Source organism: Neolamprologus multifasciatus, chromosome 7 (assembly GCF_963576455.1).
Source record: "Neolamprologus multifasciatus chromosome 7, fNeoMul1.2, whole genome shotgun sequence".
Taxonomy (NCBI): Eukaryota; Metazoa; Chordata; class Actinopteri; order Cichliformes; family Cichlidae; genus Neolamprologus; species Neolamprologus multifasciatus.
In genome coordinates this window covers 47912708-47933589 of record NC_140445.1, presented here as the reverse complement: position 1 = coordinate 47933589, position 20882 = coordinate 47912708, and the positions used below count along the sequence as shown (strand labels likewise).

Here is a 20882-nt window from a genome sequence, read left to right as displayed (position 1 = left end):
TGATGTCGGAATCACTTTGACTAATAAGCAGGTTTTGAGAGGTTTTCCCCAACAACAGTGGCTGAAATGGAGCCCCAATATGACAGAGCCTCCACCCTGTCTAGATGGCTGTAGACACTCACTGTTGTACCTCTCCCCTGACTTCCTCTGGAACGCCAGGACTGCCATAATGAATTAATTAAATACACCATTAAATAATTAATTAAATGTGGCAATAATTAATTAAAATTGGAATTAATTAATTAAATAAATAGTTATGACACATGTAATTAATTAATTATTGACACATTTAATTAATTATTTATGTATTTCACATTTTAATTAATTATTGACACATTTAATTAATTATTGACACATTTAATTAATTATTTATTGACACATTTAATTAATTATCTATGTATTTCACATTTTAATTAATTATTGACACATTTAATTAATTATTTAATGATATATTTATTTATTTCATTTTCAACCTCACCCATCAAACTCAGGGGGCGGGGTTAACGCTGATCAACTCAAAACCATTGCTTTGGCCTGGTAGCCATTGTTTTTAGCACACAACAACCAGCATGTGGAAACTAACAGAACTGAACTTTGAAAAACCCTGTTTGTGTGTGTCACCAAATACAGTTTTAATATTTTTTTAGCCGAGAATGTAGTGGTTTAATCTTCATGTGTCTGGTCGGTTTCTCAAGATACAGCCTCTTTGTAAAAGTGCTTCGATGATTTCGGAGATGTCTGCCCAATCTCACGGCAAAGCGTGGATAGACCCGCTCGCCTCGCAAGCGATCGAGCTGTTATTACCACCGACAAAGCTCAGGCCCCGGTACACAGCTGTAATAACCCCCGCTGACACGGACTTCTTTTACTGAGGTTATATTTATCAGGGTTTTATTTCCTGATGTTCTTATGTGTCCTACGTGTTTCAGTCGCCAATTCTGAATTATAACTAACATTAAAAACATGTTTAAGGAGGAGAGAGAGCAAATAAATTCGATTAACAGCTGATCTTTGGGTTTTTGTTCAGTAATCAGCGTGACCTGTGTATAAACGCATAAAAGAGATAACGTTGGTGTTTCCTCATGTAGTAACTGCTTTAACTGTACAAAGGTTGTTCGAAACTATGACACACATACAGACTTCATGATGTTCGGCTAATATTTTTATTGTGAATATTAATCATGAGGGTAAACGGACCTGTACACCACAGAGCGAGGTCAGCATGTCCACGATATCTTCAGCTCTATGAGTTAACCCAGAGTTTCCCAGCTGACTAATCTAACTGTCATCTACAAATAATTCACGGGTCATATCAATATGATTTTACAGAAAAGCATCCTTAATACTGCCAACTATTCCAGAGACGTGAAAATCTACAGCATAAAGAACACAAAAATATAGCAGTCTAACGCAACACTGTAACAGAGATGAACCGTCAGTTTGTCAAAGTGGAATGAAAGCGATTGGTTGAACAGGTGTTCGTGATCTGTGTTTTCTGCATTTTCATCAGCGTAAGAGACTCAGCAGTTATAACAGTTATACATTTAATAAATTACCAAATGAACGCAAGAAACGATCAAACCTGTTCCGACAATTTGAGTTTGTGTTCCCTCAGCTGCAGACTCGCTGCTGTTTAAATGTTTGAGAGGAAGATTAGATATAAAGCAAACGTCAAACATAGACTCAGTCTGCGTTCACATTTGATATGAGGCCAGGACGGATAATGGCTGTGTCCTGTTTTAAGATCATACATGTAAAATTGTTGTCTGACCTCCGTCGATCCAGCCGCTCAGAGTTAACTGAAGTTAACCTGGATAAATGATAGTTAAGGAGTATCACAGATAACACCCACGTGAGCTGTGTGACTGTTCACCACTACACTGAAATCAGTAGGCTATTACTGAAATACACGTGCTATTTCATAAACTATGATATAAATACTAAAGTCCTACTAACATGTTTAGTTTTAAAGGACACCTTCCTGCCTTTAGTCTCATTCATGAGCAGTATTAGTTTTCTTCTAACATCCAGAAGTCTGCACCATGTGTTTCATAGTTTGTAACAAACCTTTGACAGTTAAACATAACTTGACCGAAAAAGCAAAAAAATAAATAAATGAATAAAAAGAGAGAGAGAGAGAATAAATCACACAAATTATATGTTAACCTCATTTATTTTTAGTTAAGTAAACTCTAAAAATTCTAACAGATCGCTGGTGCCTAGAATACAGTTGAATAACTATTAAAAAACAGATGATATAATATTTCTGTCCAGGTTGCAGTCTGCATTATGAACATGTAGTTGGAAACTCTGCTCCTTTCGGTGGAAATGCGCCTTCTCTTTCCTCTTTGTATAAAAACATTTTAAAAGTCAGTTTAATCTCAAAATTCACTGTTAAATCCAAAACACACCAGATAAAGAAAAGCGAATGGTTCAGTCTAACACATGTGCCAGTGAACCATTAAACGTCTGTAAAACTGTGCAGTTATGAAACGTAACTTTAACCTCAGCCAAACCGATTTGCTCAGTTGTAAATAAAACAGCGAAGTAAACGTGACCGACAGACAGAACCTGAGTGAATTAAGTCCAGCGTTTAACCACTGAGAGCTAAAACTCAGGTGAGGTTTCAAAGCTGTGTGCCGATGATTGGACATCAGCCGCTGATGAAGTGGGTTCGCCTATAAAGTGCTCTGTTGGGAAACAAGCTCCAGCAGCTCTGCGCTCGGGAAAAACTATATTTACTTATCTTGTGCAGAAAAATGTGCTGACGTTGCATAATATCGAGCACCGGCTGCCCAGTTAAACTGTGACTATAACCAGGTAACGTGGGCGTGTTTCTTGAATTAGCAGCAGGTGTTAAACAGCTGACAGGTGAGGAGGAGGATGCATGCAGGTAAACTGAGGGCCTGTTGAGCTGATCGCTGGTTTCGTGAGAAAAATGTCAGCTCGTTCTTTATGTTACAGAAGCACAGAGACACAAGACCAGGCGGAAAGAGACGATCGTTCGGTGAAAATGAGAATCTGCGAATGCAACACGTGGAACACGGAGAGTGGAATATGTAAACAAACCGGTTAACGTAACCCCCTCGGTGCACTCTGCATGCTGACTGTTAGCAGAGCTACTGAAATCTCTGAAAACATCTGAGCACCTTTGCAAACATGTTCTATGTTGACAACCTGACCGGACATGTGAAGATTACAGCGCGACATTCGCAGCTAAAACACTGTTAAAAGTGTAGTTGGTGACAGAAAAACGGGGTATTTTAAAACTACACCACCAACATTGCTGCCTGTGATTTGAAATCCATTCTGGGATACCTGGCTGGCCCAAGTCTACACAAGCAATCGATTATCTAGGATCGACCTGTTTTGACTTACTTTGCATGGCAACCAATCAAATGTTAGAGAAGCTGCATGGGCAGCGTTAACCCCGCCCCCTGCATTTGATGGGTGAGGTTGACAGATAAAATTAATTCATGATGAGAGCCAGGTGCCAGGACTGCCAAAATGAAATAAATAAATATATCATTAAATAATTAATTAAATGTGTCAATAATTAATTAAAATGTGAAATACATAAATAATTAATTAAATGTGTCAATAATTAATTAATTGTGTCAATAATTAATTAAAATGTGAAATACATAAATAATTAATTAAATGTGTCAATAATTAATTAATTACATGTGTCATAACTATTTATTTAATTAATTAATTCCAATTTTAATTAATTATTGCCACATTTAATTAATTATTTAATGGTGTATTTAATTAATTCATTATGGCAGTCCTGGCGTTCCATAGACTTCCTCCAAACATATCAATGGCAATTTGAACTGAGATGAATTGAACTGAAATTAGCTTCTTTTTCTTCTTTTTTTTCTTTGAAGGATATGACTTTTAATCTGCTTTAAATAGTTTTGGATTGTCACATGTTCTTTTGTCCTCCACTTTGTAACAGTTGCTATTGTAATGCAGTGTATCACCACATGGCGGCGCCTCCTGTCTCATGACTGGTGTGTCACCCCCTTTTTGTTCTTCTTCGCACTCCTCCTGTAATGGATGCTCCCGTGTGTACGCGGATTAGTGTGCTCTTTAGTAATGTGTGGTAGAGGTAGCACTTTTATTTTTGATATTGTAAATAAATGAGTACTTTTTGGAAAGTCAGACGCTGTTGCTCATTCGCTATCCACCTGCACACCTCCGCGGCTGGCTTCATCTCCACCGCACGTTACAACTGGCGCCCGAACTTTTCCCCCTTGGACTTCAGACGATTTTTGTATCCCGCCGAGGATTCTTCTCTTCTAGCACGTGAACTGTCTCGGAAATCCCCCCACTTTTACGGACGCTTGGACGTTTCCCCCAGCCATGGCCACAGCCTCAGCTCAGGTGGGACCCGACTAATTTCTGGATACCGCGGTGTGTCGCTGCTCCGTTTGGGAGAAAGAAAAAGAGAGAAGCTGACTCCGCGACGCGAATGGACTCTGTGGATCTGTTATTTGGACGTGCTGTTGGTCTCGTCTTCTAAGGATTAATTCTTCTGTGGAGAGCCTGGACATGAACATTTCTGCTGGCTTTTCATTCCCTTTTCCCTCTGCTGAGACTAGACTGACTGTAGCACAAGTAAGTGATAACTTGGCCGACTACAACCGTTGGTGCTGGTCTTCGGCTCAGTATAACGAAACGATTTAAAACTAATCTTGCATTGAGCTCTAGTGTTGCAGACATGCTATTGTAATAACATGGTTCTGATCACTCCAGCCTAATTTCAGTTGTTGGGCGAAATTTTATTTGTGTTTTTTCTAAATTTAATCTTGAATGGCATTTTTGCAGTTTTGTCTTTCTAGTCTGACCTAGCTGACTCTTTTACTGCTATATCAATAACTGCGCTGTGCCCTGGAGCGGCTTTTTTTTTTAATCGCAATGGCACACTACCTAGACGACTCTGACTCAGACATGGAACTTACCTCGTTACCTATGTGCCAGATAGTTGAAAATGTGACTCCTAGCCTTAGCCAACAAGTGGTGGAGTTAAGAACTGAGGTGAATAAGCTTAGTGATTGTTTACGTGACTCACTGAACATACAGCAGAGTTTACTAAAGCAGTGGGATCAACTCGCAACAGGGAACTCTCCCCCTCCTGCAGTCCCACAGTCTCCTGTTTTCCCAATGGCCACATCAACACCTCATGTTCCTACGAGGGACAAAACTGAACCCACCAACAGTACCAATCCGTTCCTGCCCAGCAACCCATTTCAACCTACAAATCCTTTCCTCCCATCTCACTCACTTGAGCTCAGCAGCACTTCCAGAGTGATTGCGGCAGCTTTACATCACGCCAAACTGGAGCCTCCTGTGTATGCTGGGGATGGCAAAGTGCAACCTGAGGCCTGGTTAAATGCAGTTGGCACATACAAAGCCTCATTGAACCTAACCAATGGGCAATTGCTAAACGAACTGCCACACTTTCTTGCAAAAGAGCCCGGGAAATGGTTCAAGGCATGGAGCTCCCACATCACATCATGGGCTCAACTCTGTCAACTATTTAAGACAGTTTTTCTGCCCTCCGACAACCAAGAACGCATCCTGAGAGGAATTTTGGATCGTGTTCAGGCTCAGGACGAACCGCTCCCAACCTTTGTTGCTCACATGTTGAGTGAGTTTGACAAACTGAAGAGTCCTCCACCTGAAAAAGACAGAATCGACCTGATTATTAAACATGCTCTTGAAAAATACAGAGTTGCCCTGTATGGCGCTAATGTCACTTCTGTAATGGACCTGCTGCTACATGCTCATGAGCTTCACTCAGTGCTTGGACCACAAAGACCACAGCCTGCTTTATGTGGCAAAGACAACTATAAGCCTGAACCTTACTGCTTCAAATGCTCTCAGCCAGGGTTCACTACACGCACCTGCCCAAACTGTAACACCCAACCTCATTTGCCACAACGAGCCTCAAACGCCGCTAGGCATGGCCCAGTCCAGCCATTGCCGGCACCTGGCCCCTCTGACCCTGGCCATGAAAAGGTGGAATTAAGCAGCACCACATCCCAGCCACAATACAGGCAGTCGGGAAGCTACAGGGGGGGGAGGACATTTCACAGAGGCCAACCTTCCCCCAGTTACTAACGGAGCCTCACACGCCCGATTCACTACAGGGTGGACACAGTCTTGGACACTTGGAAGACAATTTTTCACAAGTCCACTGGAATACCCCACTAAGAACGAAAGTGAACTTCAATGCTTCATCTGTGGATGCTACCCTCGACACGGGTGCTTCCCTCTCGGCTGTACGAACAGATCTCATTCAAGTAAATGACTCTTACCCTAGAAACACAAGTGAGTGGAATGGTCCTGCAGTTAACCTCGCCAATAATGCTCCCTGTATCCCTGAGGGTGTTATTTGGCTCAATATTGGATTCATGAACAAGAACTTTTACCAGCGTTTTGCAATAATACCAGATTTGTCCTCTCCTTTCATTCTGGGAATGGATTTTATGGCAAGAGCTTCTGTTTCTATTCACATTCCCACTAGAACAGTCTACATTGAGGACATCCCCTGCCCGCTCGCAGACGATGAAGAGGACCTTCAAAATGATTACTCACATTCACCTGGAACACTGATGTCTTTGTACTTGATTCGCTCAGACTTAACAGCCAAACTGTCTGAAGCAAGTCTCTCAGAGAACAACAAGGATGCTTTACTCAATCTGCTCAGCAAGTTTAGCTCCTTGTTTGATGGTCAACTTGGTCGAACGGCTCTCACTGAGCACGCCATAGAGACTGGCAATGCAACACCTGTCAATCTCCCACCCTACCGCACGTCACCTGCTAAGAAACGTGTGATTGAAGAACAAGTGCAACAAATGTTGAAGGACAACATCATTGAACCTTCCACAAGCCCTTGGGCAGCTCCTGTAGTCATTGTAAATAGAGCGGCCGCAGAACCAAGGTTTTGTGTGGACGTTCGAGGGCTCAACCAAGTTACCCAAAAAGACTCTTATCCCCTGCCTCGTGTAGATGAGTCTTTGGACTTTCTGGCACGGGGAAAGTTTGTCTCAACATTGGACTTAGCGCGAGGCTATTGGCAGGTTGCTGTAGCAGAGGACTCGAAGCCTAAAACTGCCTTCATCTCTCACTGCGGTCTCTTCCAGGTTCGGGTGCTGCCCTTTGGGCTCTGCAACGCACCTGCAACTTTTCAGAGACTCATGAACTCTGTGCTTTCTGGCCTCATTTACAAAACGTGCGCAGTCTACCTGGATGACATTGTTATCGCCTCACCTACCTTTGAACAGCACTTGGTGGATCTTGAGGAGGTGCTGGGCAGACTCCAAGCTGCTGGCTTGTCATTGAAGCTCAAAAAGTGCCAATTCTGCCTCGATGAATTCACCTTTCTCGGGTACCGCATCACATCATCAGGTGTTAAGCCCGATCCAGACAAAGTAAAGGCGGTTAAGGAGTTTGATACCCCAACCTCGGTCAAACACGTCCGTCAGTTCCTTGGCTTGACTGGCTATTATCGGCGCTTCATTCAGAATTATGCCCGCCATGCCGAACCTCTTCACGCCATCACCAGAAAGGACAATGCTTTCCGCTGGGACGACAGCTGTCAAAGTGCCATGGACACTTTGAAAGACCATGTCACATCAGCCCCGGTCCTGTCATTTCCGGACTTCAACCGTCCCTTTTCCATTCACGCAGATGCGTGTGACATTGGTCTCGGGGCAGCGTTGATGCAAAAGGATGACAAGGGTCGTGAGTATGTTGTGGCTTTTGCTAGTCGCTCCCTTCACAAAGCTGAACTCCCCTACTGCACTTCAGAGAAGGAGTGCCTTGCTGTGATATGGGCTCTGGAACACTTCCGCCCATATGTTGAAGGTGTTCATGTTACCATCTTCACTGACCACAACAGTCTCAGGTGGCTCATGTCTCGTCAAAACCCAACAGGCCGACTCGCCCACTGGTCACTTCGTTTGCAGGACTTTGATTTCACAATAGTGCACAAAACAAAGTTCCCGACGCACTGTCACGCAACCCTTTGCCTCTGACCTGTGACAGACCGACTGATCTTTTACCAGATCATGCTGTCATGGGCAGCCTGGACATTCGTACTCTGCCCCCGTCATTCTGGCTGACCATTCACAATTGAGACAGCTGCAGTTAGACGATCATGTCACAGGTCCACTCCTCAGAGACATTGAAGCAGACTCTCTGAACAGCTCGGACAATGCCACCTTGTTACAGTATGTTGTGTATGACTCTCTTTTGTATTACAGAGACCCCAAATCCACTTGTCCTTTGCACCCTTTGAAAGAGCTGAAACTGTTTGCCCCTACTTCCATGAGAGGCACCTTGCTGGACTATTACCACGACCACCCCACAGCAGGTCACTTGGGTGTTTCTAAGACATTGGCTAGACTGCGTTTTAGGTTTTTCTGGCCCAAAATGGCAGCTGATGTGAAACGCTATGTGATTTCATGCTCAGTGTGCCAACTCACCAAGCCAAGTCAGAAAAAAGCAGCCGGTCTTATGGTTCCCATTGTCCCCCAGAAACCCTGGGAGTATGTGGGTGTGGATTTTGTTGGGCCACTTCCCCACACCCCTACTGGTAATGCTTATTTGATCGTGTTTGTTGACTATTTGACTAAATGGGTTGAAGCCAGCGCTGTCAAAGAAGCTACATCTCAGGAAGCAGCTGGTAAATTCGTCACTGACATTTTTGCTAGACATGGTACACCCACTCACCTGATTTCTGACAGAGGGTCTCCTTTTGTGAGTGAGCTTTTTGAACATGTTGTTTCTGCCTTAGGCTCGGTGCACAGACTCACTACGGCATATCACCCTCAGACAAATGCTACTGAACGCGTCAACCGGACTCTGAAAACTGCAATCCGCGCTTATGTAGGTGATAAGCACACATCATGGGACAGGTTTCTCCCTCAGATTTGCTTTGCTCTGCGTACCGCCCCCCATGACAGTACAGGTATGACTCCTGCCATGATGCTTTATGGTCGTGAGTTAGACACCCCGCTTGACCTTATCACTCAGCCTTCTACAGCAGGTGTTGATGAACCAGGTGTGCCTTACCCTGAGACTCTGAGAGCCTCCCTGCAGGAAGCTGACGACCACGCCAAAGCAGCTCTGGACTATAGCCATGACAGACAAAAACATTACTATGACTTGAGACATGCCACGTTTCGTGTTGGTGACCTTGTGAGAGTTAAGACGCACCCCAGGTCAGACGCTCAGTCTAACTTTACTGCTAAACTTGCACCACTGTTTGAGGGACCATTGTGTGTATCTCAGAGACTCAGTGATGTTAATTACAGGCTCACTTGGGTGGACTCCGGTGTGGATGCAGGTGTTTATCATGTTGTGAACATGCAACCGTTCCATACCTGGGACTCTCTCACTTCCAAAGAACATTCTGTTTCATCGCCTGCTGGGAGAGAGACCGCAGAGGATCTGAACTCTGACTCTCAGGCCCACCCTGGCCCTCCTGCAGACACTGACATTGACTCTGAGCCACTCCCCTTTGATTTACCGGACATTGACTCTTCTTCTGGTGTGGGAGCTGTTTCAGACAGTCTTTCACCCAGAGCTGTCCAGCACCCAGCTGCTGGTGGACATTACAATCTCAGGCCCAGACGTTGCCCCAGAGTTACGTCTGGCTGGAGCAACAAAAGATGGACTAATGATTTTCACACAACCAGGCTTGATCTGAAGTGAAATGTTTTGGTTAAACCTGTTTGATGCTGCCTTGTTGCATTGCTATTTTGAGTCATGATATGTAGATGTTTCTGTTTGCTCTACTTAATCCAGTTTTATGGCTCTTTAATGCGTTAAGGTTCATTCTTGGCATTTACTTAAAAAAAAAATTAAAAAAAATGAAAAACTAAGAAAACTGATTTTCCACTGTACATATTCGTCTTATTTTCACCAATTTCATTTTTAAATGGTCTTTTGCCCTGTGTGTGTGCACCAATCTTAGCTGTAACCTCTATGTATAGGGTACTGTTAGGTGTGGTGTGTGCTTTTTCAGTTGTGTGTAACCACGGTGACTTCTGTCCCCACTTCCGCTAGTCCCTTTATTGTGGCGGGAATGAACCCCATATAACTTCCGGGTCAATCAGCTGCATCTTCCCTGCTTCCCTGGCTGCTGTTGTCCCTGTGGTTGGCGTACTTGTCAGATATTGACAAATTTTACACTGCATACTAGTTGACCGCGTGCAATAACCCGGCCGATTCATTCATCTTTACACTACCTCACAATCAACTCAACGGTGAGTTATTTGTTTGTTTTGTTCGGTCGCAATCACTGTAAATGCGGAGCGGCGGTCGCACATCCTAAAATGCCGGTAAGCTGATGCTAGGCTAGCGACAGTAAGTTGAATTACTGGTTTTATTCATTGAATATTGTTGTCTTTGTTTATTCTACTATGGCCGAATTTTGAATTAACGTATCTAGAGTTGAACGAGTGATTTGATTTCTGTAGTTTTGTCCGTTTTGGATGTTTTTTGTTACTTTTCTGATGAAATGCCAAAACGGCCTATGAGATTTTGCATTGAGTTAAAATCCATTTAGATTATTGAATCTGTTGCGCAACATCTGTGATTAAATGAGTTTTGTAAATATATCTGAATAACTGTGGATAATGTTTATTAGCTTTATTGCTGATATACTTTGATGGGACCCATGATAATGTTTTTCTATGATAGTATTTTGAATGAGATTCGTTATAAGAGAAGATGGTTTATTGATTGTTGTATGACACATGGCATTAATTACTTGACTTTGTTATTTATGGAGTTATGTATTTATTTTGTCACAGCAATAGAATGCTGTTTCATTTTCTTCTGTGAATGATAATTTATGTTTTTGACCTTGTTTAGGTCAGGTTTTTTTCCCCGCGATCAGCCCTGATCAGCGCGGGATGGCGAGCCACCCGACCACCGCTATGTTGCGGTAGGAATCATAAACCTATGGACTGAATTACAAAAACTGTTGTCACGTGACCTATCACAGGTCCATGGAACTGAACCAAATCTCATGCTGGACTAAACCTCGTCCCACCTCCTTTTGGAACATGATAAGCTGTTTTGTATTGTTAGCATTATTTTGTTTGTGATATATTATACATATATATTTTTTTGTATATCTGTCTCTATATTTATCATAACAAACACAATATATATATATTTTTGAGCTCTACTTTTGGTTTCCTGTGTTTTCTTCACACACTCAGGCTCCATAGTCGAGACTACTTCTGAAAGCTCATTGTCTATATAGCTGCAGTCAGGCGCCCTGGTCCTTCAACCGCGTTACATGTGTACGGCTGAGGACAGCCTTTTTCTCACCAGGGGGGACTATGTAACAGTTGCTATTGTAATGCAGTGTATCACCACATGGCGGCACCTCCAGTCTCATGACTGGTGTGTCACCCCCTTTTTGTTCTTCTTCGCACTCCTCCTGTAATGGATGCTCCCGTGTGTACGCGGACTAGTGTGCTCTTTAGTAATGTGTGATAGAGGTAGCACTTTTATTTTTGATATTGTAAATAAATGAGTACTTTTTGGAAAGTCAGAAGCTGTTGCTCATTCGCTATCCACCTGCACACCTCCGCGGCTGGCTTCATCTCCACCGCACGTTACAACTTGTTTAGTTTCCTTAAAACTTTAGATACACTACAATGCAAAGATATGTTACATTTTTGGGATAGTAACTCTTTTCGAATACTATCTTATGCCTGTGAAATTGTGATATTGCTCATATTTTTTCATAAATTCACAAGAAAAGGGAACAAATTATGTGTTTTTCTGACAGGTCGCTGGTAACAAAAGTGCCGGGTATGAGGTCTAGACTGAGAATGAGTGAACCAGCTGAAGTTGAAACAGAATTACAAAACGGAGACAAGAAGAAATGATCTGGGAATCAGTTTGACTTCTGTGTAAATGATGAATTGTAATGACCAGTACTGGACTTTTGAAGATCGTACCGTAGCAACCGTACTGTATTGTAGGAAAATTTTGAAGTCATCGTACTCCAGCGATGGATTCCATAAACCACTCCTGATTGCTGTGACGTTGATACATGTCCTACAGACAATGCTGACATTATTGAAACTATGTGACCCTTTATGAATGACTTGAAGCACATTTTTCTCCACAGTGTCATGTGCAGAAATCATATTCATAATCATATACATCTTGGAGCACATTGTAGAACACCAATTTTGGTTAGACTCAAATAAATGATAAGCCAGAGTGAGACTAAATACGACACAAAAGCACAGCATCTTCATAATTTCTACACCTGGTTAGTACCCTTGTAGCCCGGATGTTGAACCAGAAAATGTTTGCTTCAGGTGGCAATGTAATAATGTATCTTAATGTATGAAAAAGAATAATAATTTTAAGACTATGTGTCAGTTTTTCTCCGTGACAGAAAAAGCTGCTGTTGCAAAGAAATATGTCTGTGTCCTAAATAAAAATATAAATGTGTAAAATTACAGCAAAAAGTTGATAGTAGATATAAACTCTCAACTATTTGATAGTTAATTGGCCAAGACTGTCCGGTAATGATGGGGTTTTTATTAATTCATAGAAAATGTCTTGAAAAAGTGTTTAGTTGTTTATCTTGTTGTAATTTGCGTAAAAGTACTTTTGTTACAGTGCCATAAACTGGTAGTTTTATGGTTTGGTTTTGACATAAAACGCTAACAAACCAATATTGGAAAACTAATGATTCAGTTTAGGTTAGTGTAAATGTTAGAGATTCAAGATTCAAGAAGTTTATTGTCATATACACCACAAAATACATTGGTTACACTGAGCAATGAAATTTGTACTGTGCGAGTTACCTTCACACAACTATAAAAAACAACAACAACTGAAGTTCATTGCTAAGAAGTGTTTCCGTCTCCTGACTGACTTGATAGCACGAGGTTATGCAGTCCTCCTGCACGTCTTTACTCCCACAGGCCTCAGCTGCGACTCGAGAAAGAGTATGGAGAAGTTAGCGCCACCTCCCTATGCAGTGCCGCCTCCTATCCTGTAATTCTCCATGGGTCAGACATCTGTAAGCATTTCTCTCAGACCACAAGAGGAAAATAGAAAGTTGGAAGCTACAGGCTGTGATTTGGGTGTGTATAAATAAAGTTGCTAGCAAAGGAAAAGCTGCTAATATGATGGGAGTCCAGAAGGTGGGAGGTTAGTAGGAGCAGGACACCCAAATCATCAAAGAGTGGAAATGAGTTGCAGGAGGGCAAACAGAGCCTCTGAAGAATTATATGAAAGGCTAGTTTCTGATTTGCTCATGAGGTATTCGTGGGTGTATATTTTACATATGTAAGCACAAGTTTGATTCATTGCATGTGTGGCTAAAAAAAAACATACATGAAGCACATGAACATGAAAACACTTGGAAGGGTAAGTCATTTTTGGAAGGCTGTTGCAAACATATGTCCTTATAGTCAGGGCTTGATCAGGTGATCCTTAGTTACTGTGCAATAGGCCTAGGCTGCTGAGGGGTGTGTTTAATGTGCTTATACACCACAATCACACAATCATTAGTTGTTATTAATCTCTGGTTCTCTGCCACAGTGTGTCTTTTATCCTGTCTCTTTCCCCTAACCCCCAGCTAGTCAATGCAGATGGCTGCCCCTCCCTGAGCCAGCGTCTGCTGGAGGTTTCTTTCTATTAAAAGGTATTTTTCTTTCCCACTGTCGTCAAGTGCTTGGTCATAGGTCATTTGATTCTTGGGGAGTTATCTTTGTTTTTTTATGGTCTTTACCTAATAATATAAGGCATCCTAAGGTAACCAATGTTGTGATTTGATTCTATGTAAATAAAATGTAATTGAACCATATGGTATACTGCTCTATCTGTATCTACAATCTTCACTCCTTAAAATATAAGCAACGCTAGAACAAATGAAAGAATGTTGTCAGATATATTACCAATTATTGGAACAAGTAATGATTTGTTTAGAACTGGTGTTTTAAGGCTGTTCTAATGAGTCCATCTGCAGTAGAAGAGTAAACTAACAAAAACATGTTGACTCTGAAGTCTCAGAGTGCTAAACAGGGAGCAACACCCATTCAGTCTGTAATAATGCCTGAGCAAAGAGCAGATTGAGTGGAAATGAGCCATGTTGCCCCTTCACTGCAGGCCTCCACATTGGTGCTGACTCCTCTGTAGTGGTCGGCACTGCCTCAAAACTGCAGGGCACATTTGTGCAGCTTCCAGAAATAGGATGTGCTGTATATAATTGGCAAAACAGCAGGCTCACAGCTGCTATGAAAACAACCCTGCTTTTCCCGTTGCCTTAGAACCACCCTACAGGCTTACATATGAGGCCCAAAATGATACCTTTAAAGTTGGGTGTAGGTGCAAAACTGCAATTTAATGGAGCGCCTCTTTGCCTCTATGTTCCTGAAAGACCTGAGATGCATTTGTAGATCTTTAATGAATTGAGCAAAAGTTTTTTTTTTTAAACAAAAGAATAAAAGTTTTGTGCTAACAGTGTTAACAGTAACTGGTTTATTTAACTCATTTATAAGACAGCAAGAGAAATTCAAAATGCTTATAAAATCACAGGAATAGTGATAAAAAATAAATGTGTGTCGTGACTAATAACATTTAAAGCCTGCTGAGAGATAAAATATATTTGACTGTCAATGCAAGAAGAATGTTGATTGTCCTTTTGTGAAGTGATTTCTCATCCTAGTGGTATTCAGACATCAGCTCCACAGCCCCCTGTTCTCTCTGCTATTCCTCTCTCTCCCTCTCTCCCTCTTTCTCTAACCTGACAAAAGATCATTCAAATTCACTCATAAATACAATAAATAACAAAAACGATGCAGAGTAGCTGCTTGCTCAGTCTCTCAACTTGATTCAGCTCCCAGTCTCAATACAATACTAATACTTATTCAGTCTTTGGTCAGCGTCACATCTCTATTGACCAATCCTAGTAAGGCTGACATTAAAATGGGGACATTTTAATATTAGTTTTTCAGATCCCATATGTGAAATTTCTGTTATGCTTTTTCTTAATGTGTTTGTTGTTAATTTTTATTTTTTGTAAGTTTAACTTTACTTTTCCGCATTTTTGAGACCATCTCAAAATGCACTGATATGATTTCCTTTGAGTTAAAATGGTATTTTAACGCTGATTAGGGGGCAGAGAGGTCAGCCCAAGTCCAGACTCCCATTTAGGTTGGGAGTGTAATAAATTCTCATGTCAGCCTTCATATTCTTGATTTAAATCAAATGCCTTCTTCACATATCACTCTTATCTCTTGCCTTCATCTACCAGCTGAAAAGTTTCAGGAAGTTTTGGAGTCCATCTTCTCCAAGGAAGTCGAAAGAGCCCTGAGACGAGCCCAAGTGGACGAGCAGGAGGACAAGCAGGACGATGGCCAGGAGCGGAATGAGAAGGTTCCAGCCGGCTGCCAGTATGTTGTACCATTTGGCCTTGTCCGAACACTCCTGAGCCAGCTGCAGGTTGCCCTGAGTCTTTTGGTCCCTGGCCTGCAAAGATGCAGGAAGACAAATTCATATTAAGAAATCTGGTGTAGTCAGTTTTAACTGGTAATTTAAATATGAAGACTCCTCAGCATCAACGTAACTTTGTGCTGAAAATCTGGGTAAATTCCCAGATGATTAAACATGCAACTATTTTGCTGGTAATAACTGAAATGAGTAAAGAAAATGAACAGCCTATTTATATATCGGGTCTGATTATTGGGGGGGTTTAACCCCCCCTGGAAATTACGCCCCTGCTCCTCAGTCTCATAAGACTTGTGGGACATCTAGAGACATTAAAGCTTCATCTGCACTACATATAAAAGATAATATGAGTTCACTGTAAATAAAGAAGGTAAAACACAGATAATCTTTTTGTTTATAGACAGCTTGTCCCACAGATCTGGTTCAGTGCTGACCCAGGGCAGACTGAATAGCTTCTAAGTGTATCCATTTATTGTGGAAAGAACCCAGCCAGGGCCTTCCATACAACTCTCTAATTTCCCATGAGTACTTGCCCATTAGAAAGATACCAATTATGCCATTTTTAACTCCTCAGACAAGGAACCAGTGACTGTCTTTAATCTGAGTGCTGAGCCAGTGGCCCTGTGATTCTGAGCTGCACCGTGTGCATGCAGAAAAAAAATTAAATAAAGGGTATACACACCCTTTTGTGGTGAGATTTTCGGGAACTTTTATTTCCAGGTAGTCATGCGGTGTTTCCAAACAAGATTTGAAAATGCAATTTTCCAGGACTTCTTAACTTTTTAAAATGTGTTAAGTTTTTTGTTTTGTTTTATGTTTCACATAAAAAAATCTGTAAAAAATAAAGTATAATGTACAGTTTTTAAATGAAGAATGCTTCCATATTCATTTTATAAGAATTTTTTTAACAACACCTTAAAAATGATAGGGTATGCAGGGTTTTTTCCACTCCTTTTACGGTTTATACCCTCACTTACACATGGTTAAAAGAAAACAATTTTCTCCTTTTAATTTGTCAAAAATATAATTGCTGGTTCCCGCTGCTTCTTTTAGAAATGTTATTGTAGGTGCTGCCACTCATTGGTGCTTGACTTTTGCCCATTGGCAAGTATCCTTGCCAACTTTGCACAACTTTTGCTTTTGCTGCCAAGTTTCATTCCAGAAGGCTGAGGCAATTATAGAAACACAATGTTCTTGTTAGTATTAAGCTGTTCAAGACTGACAAAAGTCTTGTGTTACACTGCATAGAAATTGATCCATTTTTTTTCATCAAGTGTATCCAAGAGTTCCTGCCTTTTTTGTTTTCAAAATGTTTTAATAAAGAGTTTAAATAACTGGAGACAACAATGAAGGCTACTTTATGTAAAAAAAAAAACACACATTAATAGAAAGATTTGTTTTAATTGGGACTGAGTTAACAATGTAGACCCTTCTTTGTTCGATGTCTGTAAATTGATTGTAAAACATTTTCAAAAGGAAAGAAAGAAAAAGAGTACAAGGCCTCACCTTGATGGAGTAGATGAGCGCCATGAAACCCAGGCAGCAGAAGTTAACATACAAGGTGTTGCACAGCGACCAGACTAGATAGTCTCGAGGAGGATTCTTGCCAGTGTTCCCCATGTTCACTACAGTGGATCCAACAGGCTTGCGGGCAGATTTGCAGTTGGTAAGAGGGGTGCAGTCGGAAGGGAAGTTGTAGGAATGGTTGTCCATTGTTAGCGTTCAGAGAGGGGAATCCTAGCTGTAAGTGGATAGATAACTTTGTGAGCTTTTTATCCTTCCAGATGCTTGGTCCTCGTTTTGAGAGTAGTCCCCCCCTCTATGCAAGAGGCTTAAAAAGGCCCATAAAGAGGGAGGTGGCAGGGAGAGCATGCATGGGCAGGGTCCTTTAATGCACTGCAGGTCTGTCATTATGTGGTCAAGCCTGTGAGACTGAAATAGAGATAGAGAGAAGAAGACAGGGAAACAGTTCTCTGAGAGAAAGACCAAATATATAAACTGTAGTTGAGAAAAGTATCCAAACGATAATTTTCCTAGAGATTTGAAGGTGGTGCGTGGTGATTTGGGTGAAGGTAAAGGCCATTTGAATGATGCTGAAAAGCCTTGATATGTCTGATGAAGAGTCTGCCAGAGGTCTTGAGGCAGGCATCTGTATCTTGGTGGGAACAGAGTGGGTTAACAAAACCAACAGGACACATTTCTAAAACATATAATAACTATTAGTTCAGTTCATTTCATTTGGTTTTCATGTGAACTGTCACCGTTTCTTACATAAAATAAAGTCAATTACCCAACCTGAACATTATTTTTTAAGCTGAAGCCAAACAAATTGTAATATTTGTAACAAATTGTAACAGTTGCATACATTGAAGATCCCACAGTCTACTGTAGATGGCCACTGACCAATTTATGCTGGACAAGAGGGTTAACCAGCGTAAGAGGATACGCTTTAGAATCAAGTGCTTGTCCTTTTCATTGTTTTCTTCTTCTTTTTTTTTGAAAATCATTTTGATATAAACACAAGGATTATATACATTTGAAAGGGAATTAAACAGACTCAACAGACTATGTTTTAAAAGACCAATGAGCCAAGTTTCCTCCTGCCTAACAAATGGGAAAGGACACACAGCAAAGCTGGAAACTGCACATATCAAATAAGTGATATTTGAACAATATTGCTGAGAAATTTCAATCTGCTTTTAAGCCATTGCATAGCACTGAAACGGCATTGGTTAGAGTTCTCAATGATATTCTTGTAATCACTGATACTGGACGCTCTATGGTCCTAGTTTTACTGGACCTCTCTTCGGCCTTTGATATGGTGGACCATAACATCTTATTATTAAGACTTGAGCACACTGTGGGTATTAGAGGCACCGCCCTCGACTGGTTTAAATCATATCTCGCTGATAGATCCTTATCAGTTAACTTAGGTACCTTCTCCTCTTCCTCCGCTCCGGTCTGTTGTGGTGTGCCTCAAGGATCGGTTTTAGGCCCTATTCTCCTCTCATTGTATTTGCTCCCTCTAGGCGCAATCTTTGAAAAATACAATATCGCCTTCCACTGTTACGCCGATGACATACAGATCTATTTTGAACTTACTGACGACCTTGCTGTGTCCCTACACTACTTTCAAGAATGCATGCGGGAGGGATTTTATTAGTAGTTGTATCAGTATTTTTTTTAAAAATAGATCCCTGTTTTGTCGCTCTATATAAGCCAAAGGATAGTGATAGATTCTGGTTGGTAAGAATGCGAGCATGAGGATTGCCATAAAGCAAACTTACCACTGAAATAAATTTCTTCCCCAATTTAAATCTTTCCAATATTTCGAACAACTAGGGCCATTCAATCTGGTCAAATGCCTTCTCAGCGTCGAGTGCCAAAACTGCCAACTCTTCTTTAGGTCTGGCAGTGGAGTAAATAATGTTGAATAATCACCTGAGATTAAAAAAATTTCTCTGGGGTATAAATCCAGTTTTATCAGGGTGTACTAACTGTGTTAAAAGGGGCTTAATCTACTGGCAAATACTTTAGACAATAGTTTCCCATCCAGATTTAGCAAGGTGATGGGACGATAAGAACCAACATTCTCAGCATTCCTACCTTTTTTATAAATAACAGTTATAGTTGCCTCTGTAAGGGTGGGAGGGAGGACTTTATCTGCTAGAGCTTGAGTGAATGTTTTATGCCGGTATGGGCACAAAATCTCACTAAATTTCTTATAAAATTCGCTGGGGATGCCATCTGGTCCAAGCGCCTTATTGGTTTTACTTGAGGCAATTGCCCTCTTGATCCCCTCTATTGTTATTTCTGAGTTTAAGCATGTGAGTTCATCCTCCCCTAGGTTTGGAAAAGTGCAGCTATCCAATAACTTTTTCATAGAGTCACAATCTATATTTTGTTTAGCATATAAACTTTGATACAATTGGAAATAGTGATTGTTAATGTCTCTGGGGTCCATTAAAGCCTCAATTGCATTATTTTTAATTTTATGAATTGTACTGTCTTGTTCTTGTTTCCTAAGTTTTCTTACTAGTATTTTATGCGATTTGTCACCAAGCTCAGTATTTCTACTTGGTGCACAAAAAGGCTTTAATGATTTTTGCTGAGAGTAGATTATTATATTCATATTCTAAAGACAGTATTTTCTTATGTAGCATTGTGGATGGCATTTGGGCATTCTCTTTATCCAGATCTTTAATTTGTTTGTCCAAGTCAAGGAGCTTAGCCCGGTTTCTCTTCCTTCTGGCTGATTTAAAAGAGATAATAGTACCCCTTAAATACTCCCAAAGTGTAGCAGGCTTATTTTCTGAGTTTTCATTTACCACAAAATAGAGAGATCAGTGTTTCCAAATATTCATGAAAAATCTTCTCACCTAACAGTAGAGGGTTGCTGCAGTCTAGTTGCATTTTGGATGTTTAAGGTTAATGTGACAGGGGAGTGATCAGAGATGACAATATTGTGATATTTTGTGTCAATTTTGTGTCAATGACATGTGGCATTTAAATCAAATGTTGCCATTAAATATGTATAATCAAAATATTACAGTACACACAGGTTATTTAATTTATAAATTATTTCCAATTTTTCAAAAAATTCATTTCAGCAAAACAATAACTGTCATTGTATTGTGGAGCTTATGAAAAACATTGTTAGAGGCACAATTTCTTCGTTTGATTTCCGAACACCAGTGAAATGATTCTGATGCTATTTAAAAATGAGTCAACTTTGAGCCAATGACACAATGAAAACCGACTTTGATGATAAACATGATGATGCTCTAAGTAGAGAAATGAGTACTGTGAAATGTGAGATCTTATGACTACTATAGTGAGCTGTAAGTTCAAAAGTATGGCTGAATAAAAAAACAAATATAACTTAATGAATTGAATCATCTAGATTTTTAAACGTGTCTCTTTGCTTTTGAATGCTGTTGTTTCAAATGTTGAAACAAGAATGAGCAACACCGCCCTCTGCCGCCTATAACTGTGCTTTACAACAAAGGCGGGAACAACCAAAAAAAGTCCCTCGTGATGTTTTATCTATGTGACCGTGGAGCAGGTAGCAGTTGTTCTCATAGTCTGTTGCAGTAGTGTGATAGGTAGGTTTAAACTGCGTATTATCTACGAAGTATTTCGTCTCAAAATGTGGTGTAAAATGCGTTATCGTCGTTGCTTCTGCGAAAGACAACAGTGGGAGGGGCGTATTCAGAGCTCCAATTAATAGTGTCCTGTGCTGTCAACGTAGCCCAGCAGAGTGGCGCAGCGGAAGCGTGCTGGGCCCATAACCCAGAGGTCGATGGATCGAAACCATCCTCTGCTATGTGTGCTTTTTCTTTTCTTTTTTTTTTAATTAACTAATCTTACAA

At 40.9% G+C, this 20882-nt stretch overlaps 2 protein-coding genes and 1 non-coding gene across 3 annotated transcripts; 2 read left to right on the top strand and 1 right to left on the bottom strand.

Moving 5' to 3' along the window:
- The first annotated feature begins 471 nt into the window (after positions 1–471).
- On the top strand, positions 472–14490 carry LOC146515169 (uncharacterized). The gene has a single exon (XM_085167036.1). The coding sequence runs from the start codon at positions 4924–4926 to the stop codon at positions 6127–6129; it is 1206 nt and encodes a 401-aa protein (XP_085023162.1). The 5' UTR covers positions 472–4923; the 3' UTR covers positions 6130–14490.
- A 171-nt stretch (positions 14491–14661) lies between these two features.
- Positions 14662–17999, bottom strand: LOC146515168 (interferon-induced transmembrane protein 5-like). The gene is made up of 2 exons (XM_085167038.1): positions 17017–17999; positions 14662–15531 (listed from the first exon to the last, which is right to left on the bottom strand). The coding sequence occupies exons 1-2, from the start codon at positions 17221–17223 to the stop codon at positions 15310–15312; spliced, it is 429 nt and encodes a 142-aa protein (XP_085023164.1). The 5' UTR covers positions 17224–17999; the 3' UTR covers positions 14662–15309.
- Positions 18000–20764: 2765 nt separating this feature from the next.
- Positions 20765–20836, top strand: trnam-cau (transfer RNA methionine (anticodon CAU)). Its single transcript has one exon. It is a non-coding gene; the product is annotated as a tRNA-Met (tRNA).
- The last annotated feature ends 46 nt before the right edge of the window (positions 20837–20882 follow it).

What these genes read in the sequence shown, in the direction of transcription:
- LOC146515169 (XM_085167036.1), top strand. Translation starts at nt 4,924, where the DNA reads ATGGCACACTACCTAGACGACTCTGACTCAGACATGGAACTTACCTCG.
- LOC146515168 (XM_085167038.1), bottom strand. Translation starts at nt 17,223, where the DNA reads ATGGACAACCATTCCTACAACTTCCCTTCCGACTGCACCCCTCTTACC. An exon ending in CGCTCATCTACTCCATCAAG is followed by an intron (nt 15,532 to 17,016) that starts GTGAGGCCTTGT and finishes GCATCTTTGCAG; the next exon opens with GCCAGGGACCAAAAGACTCA.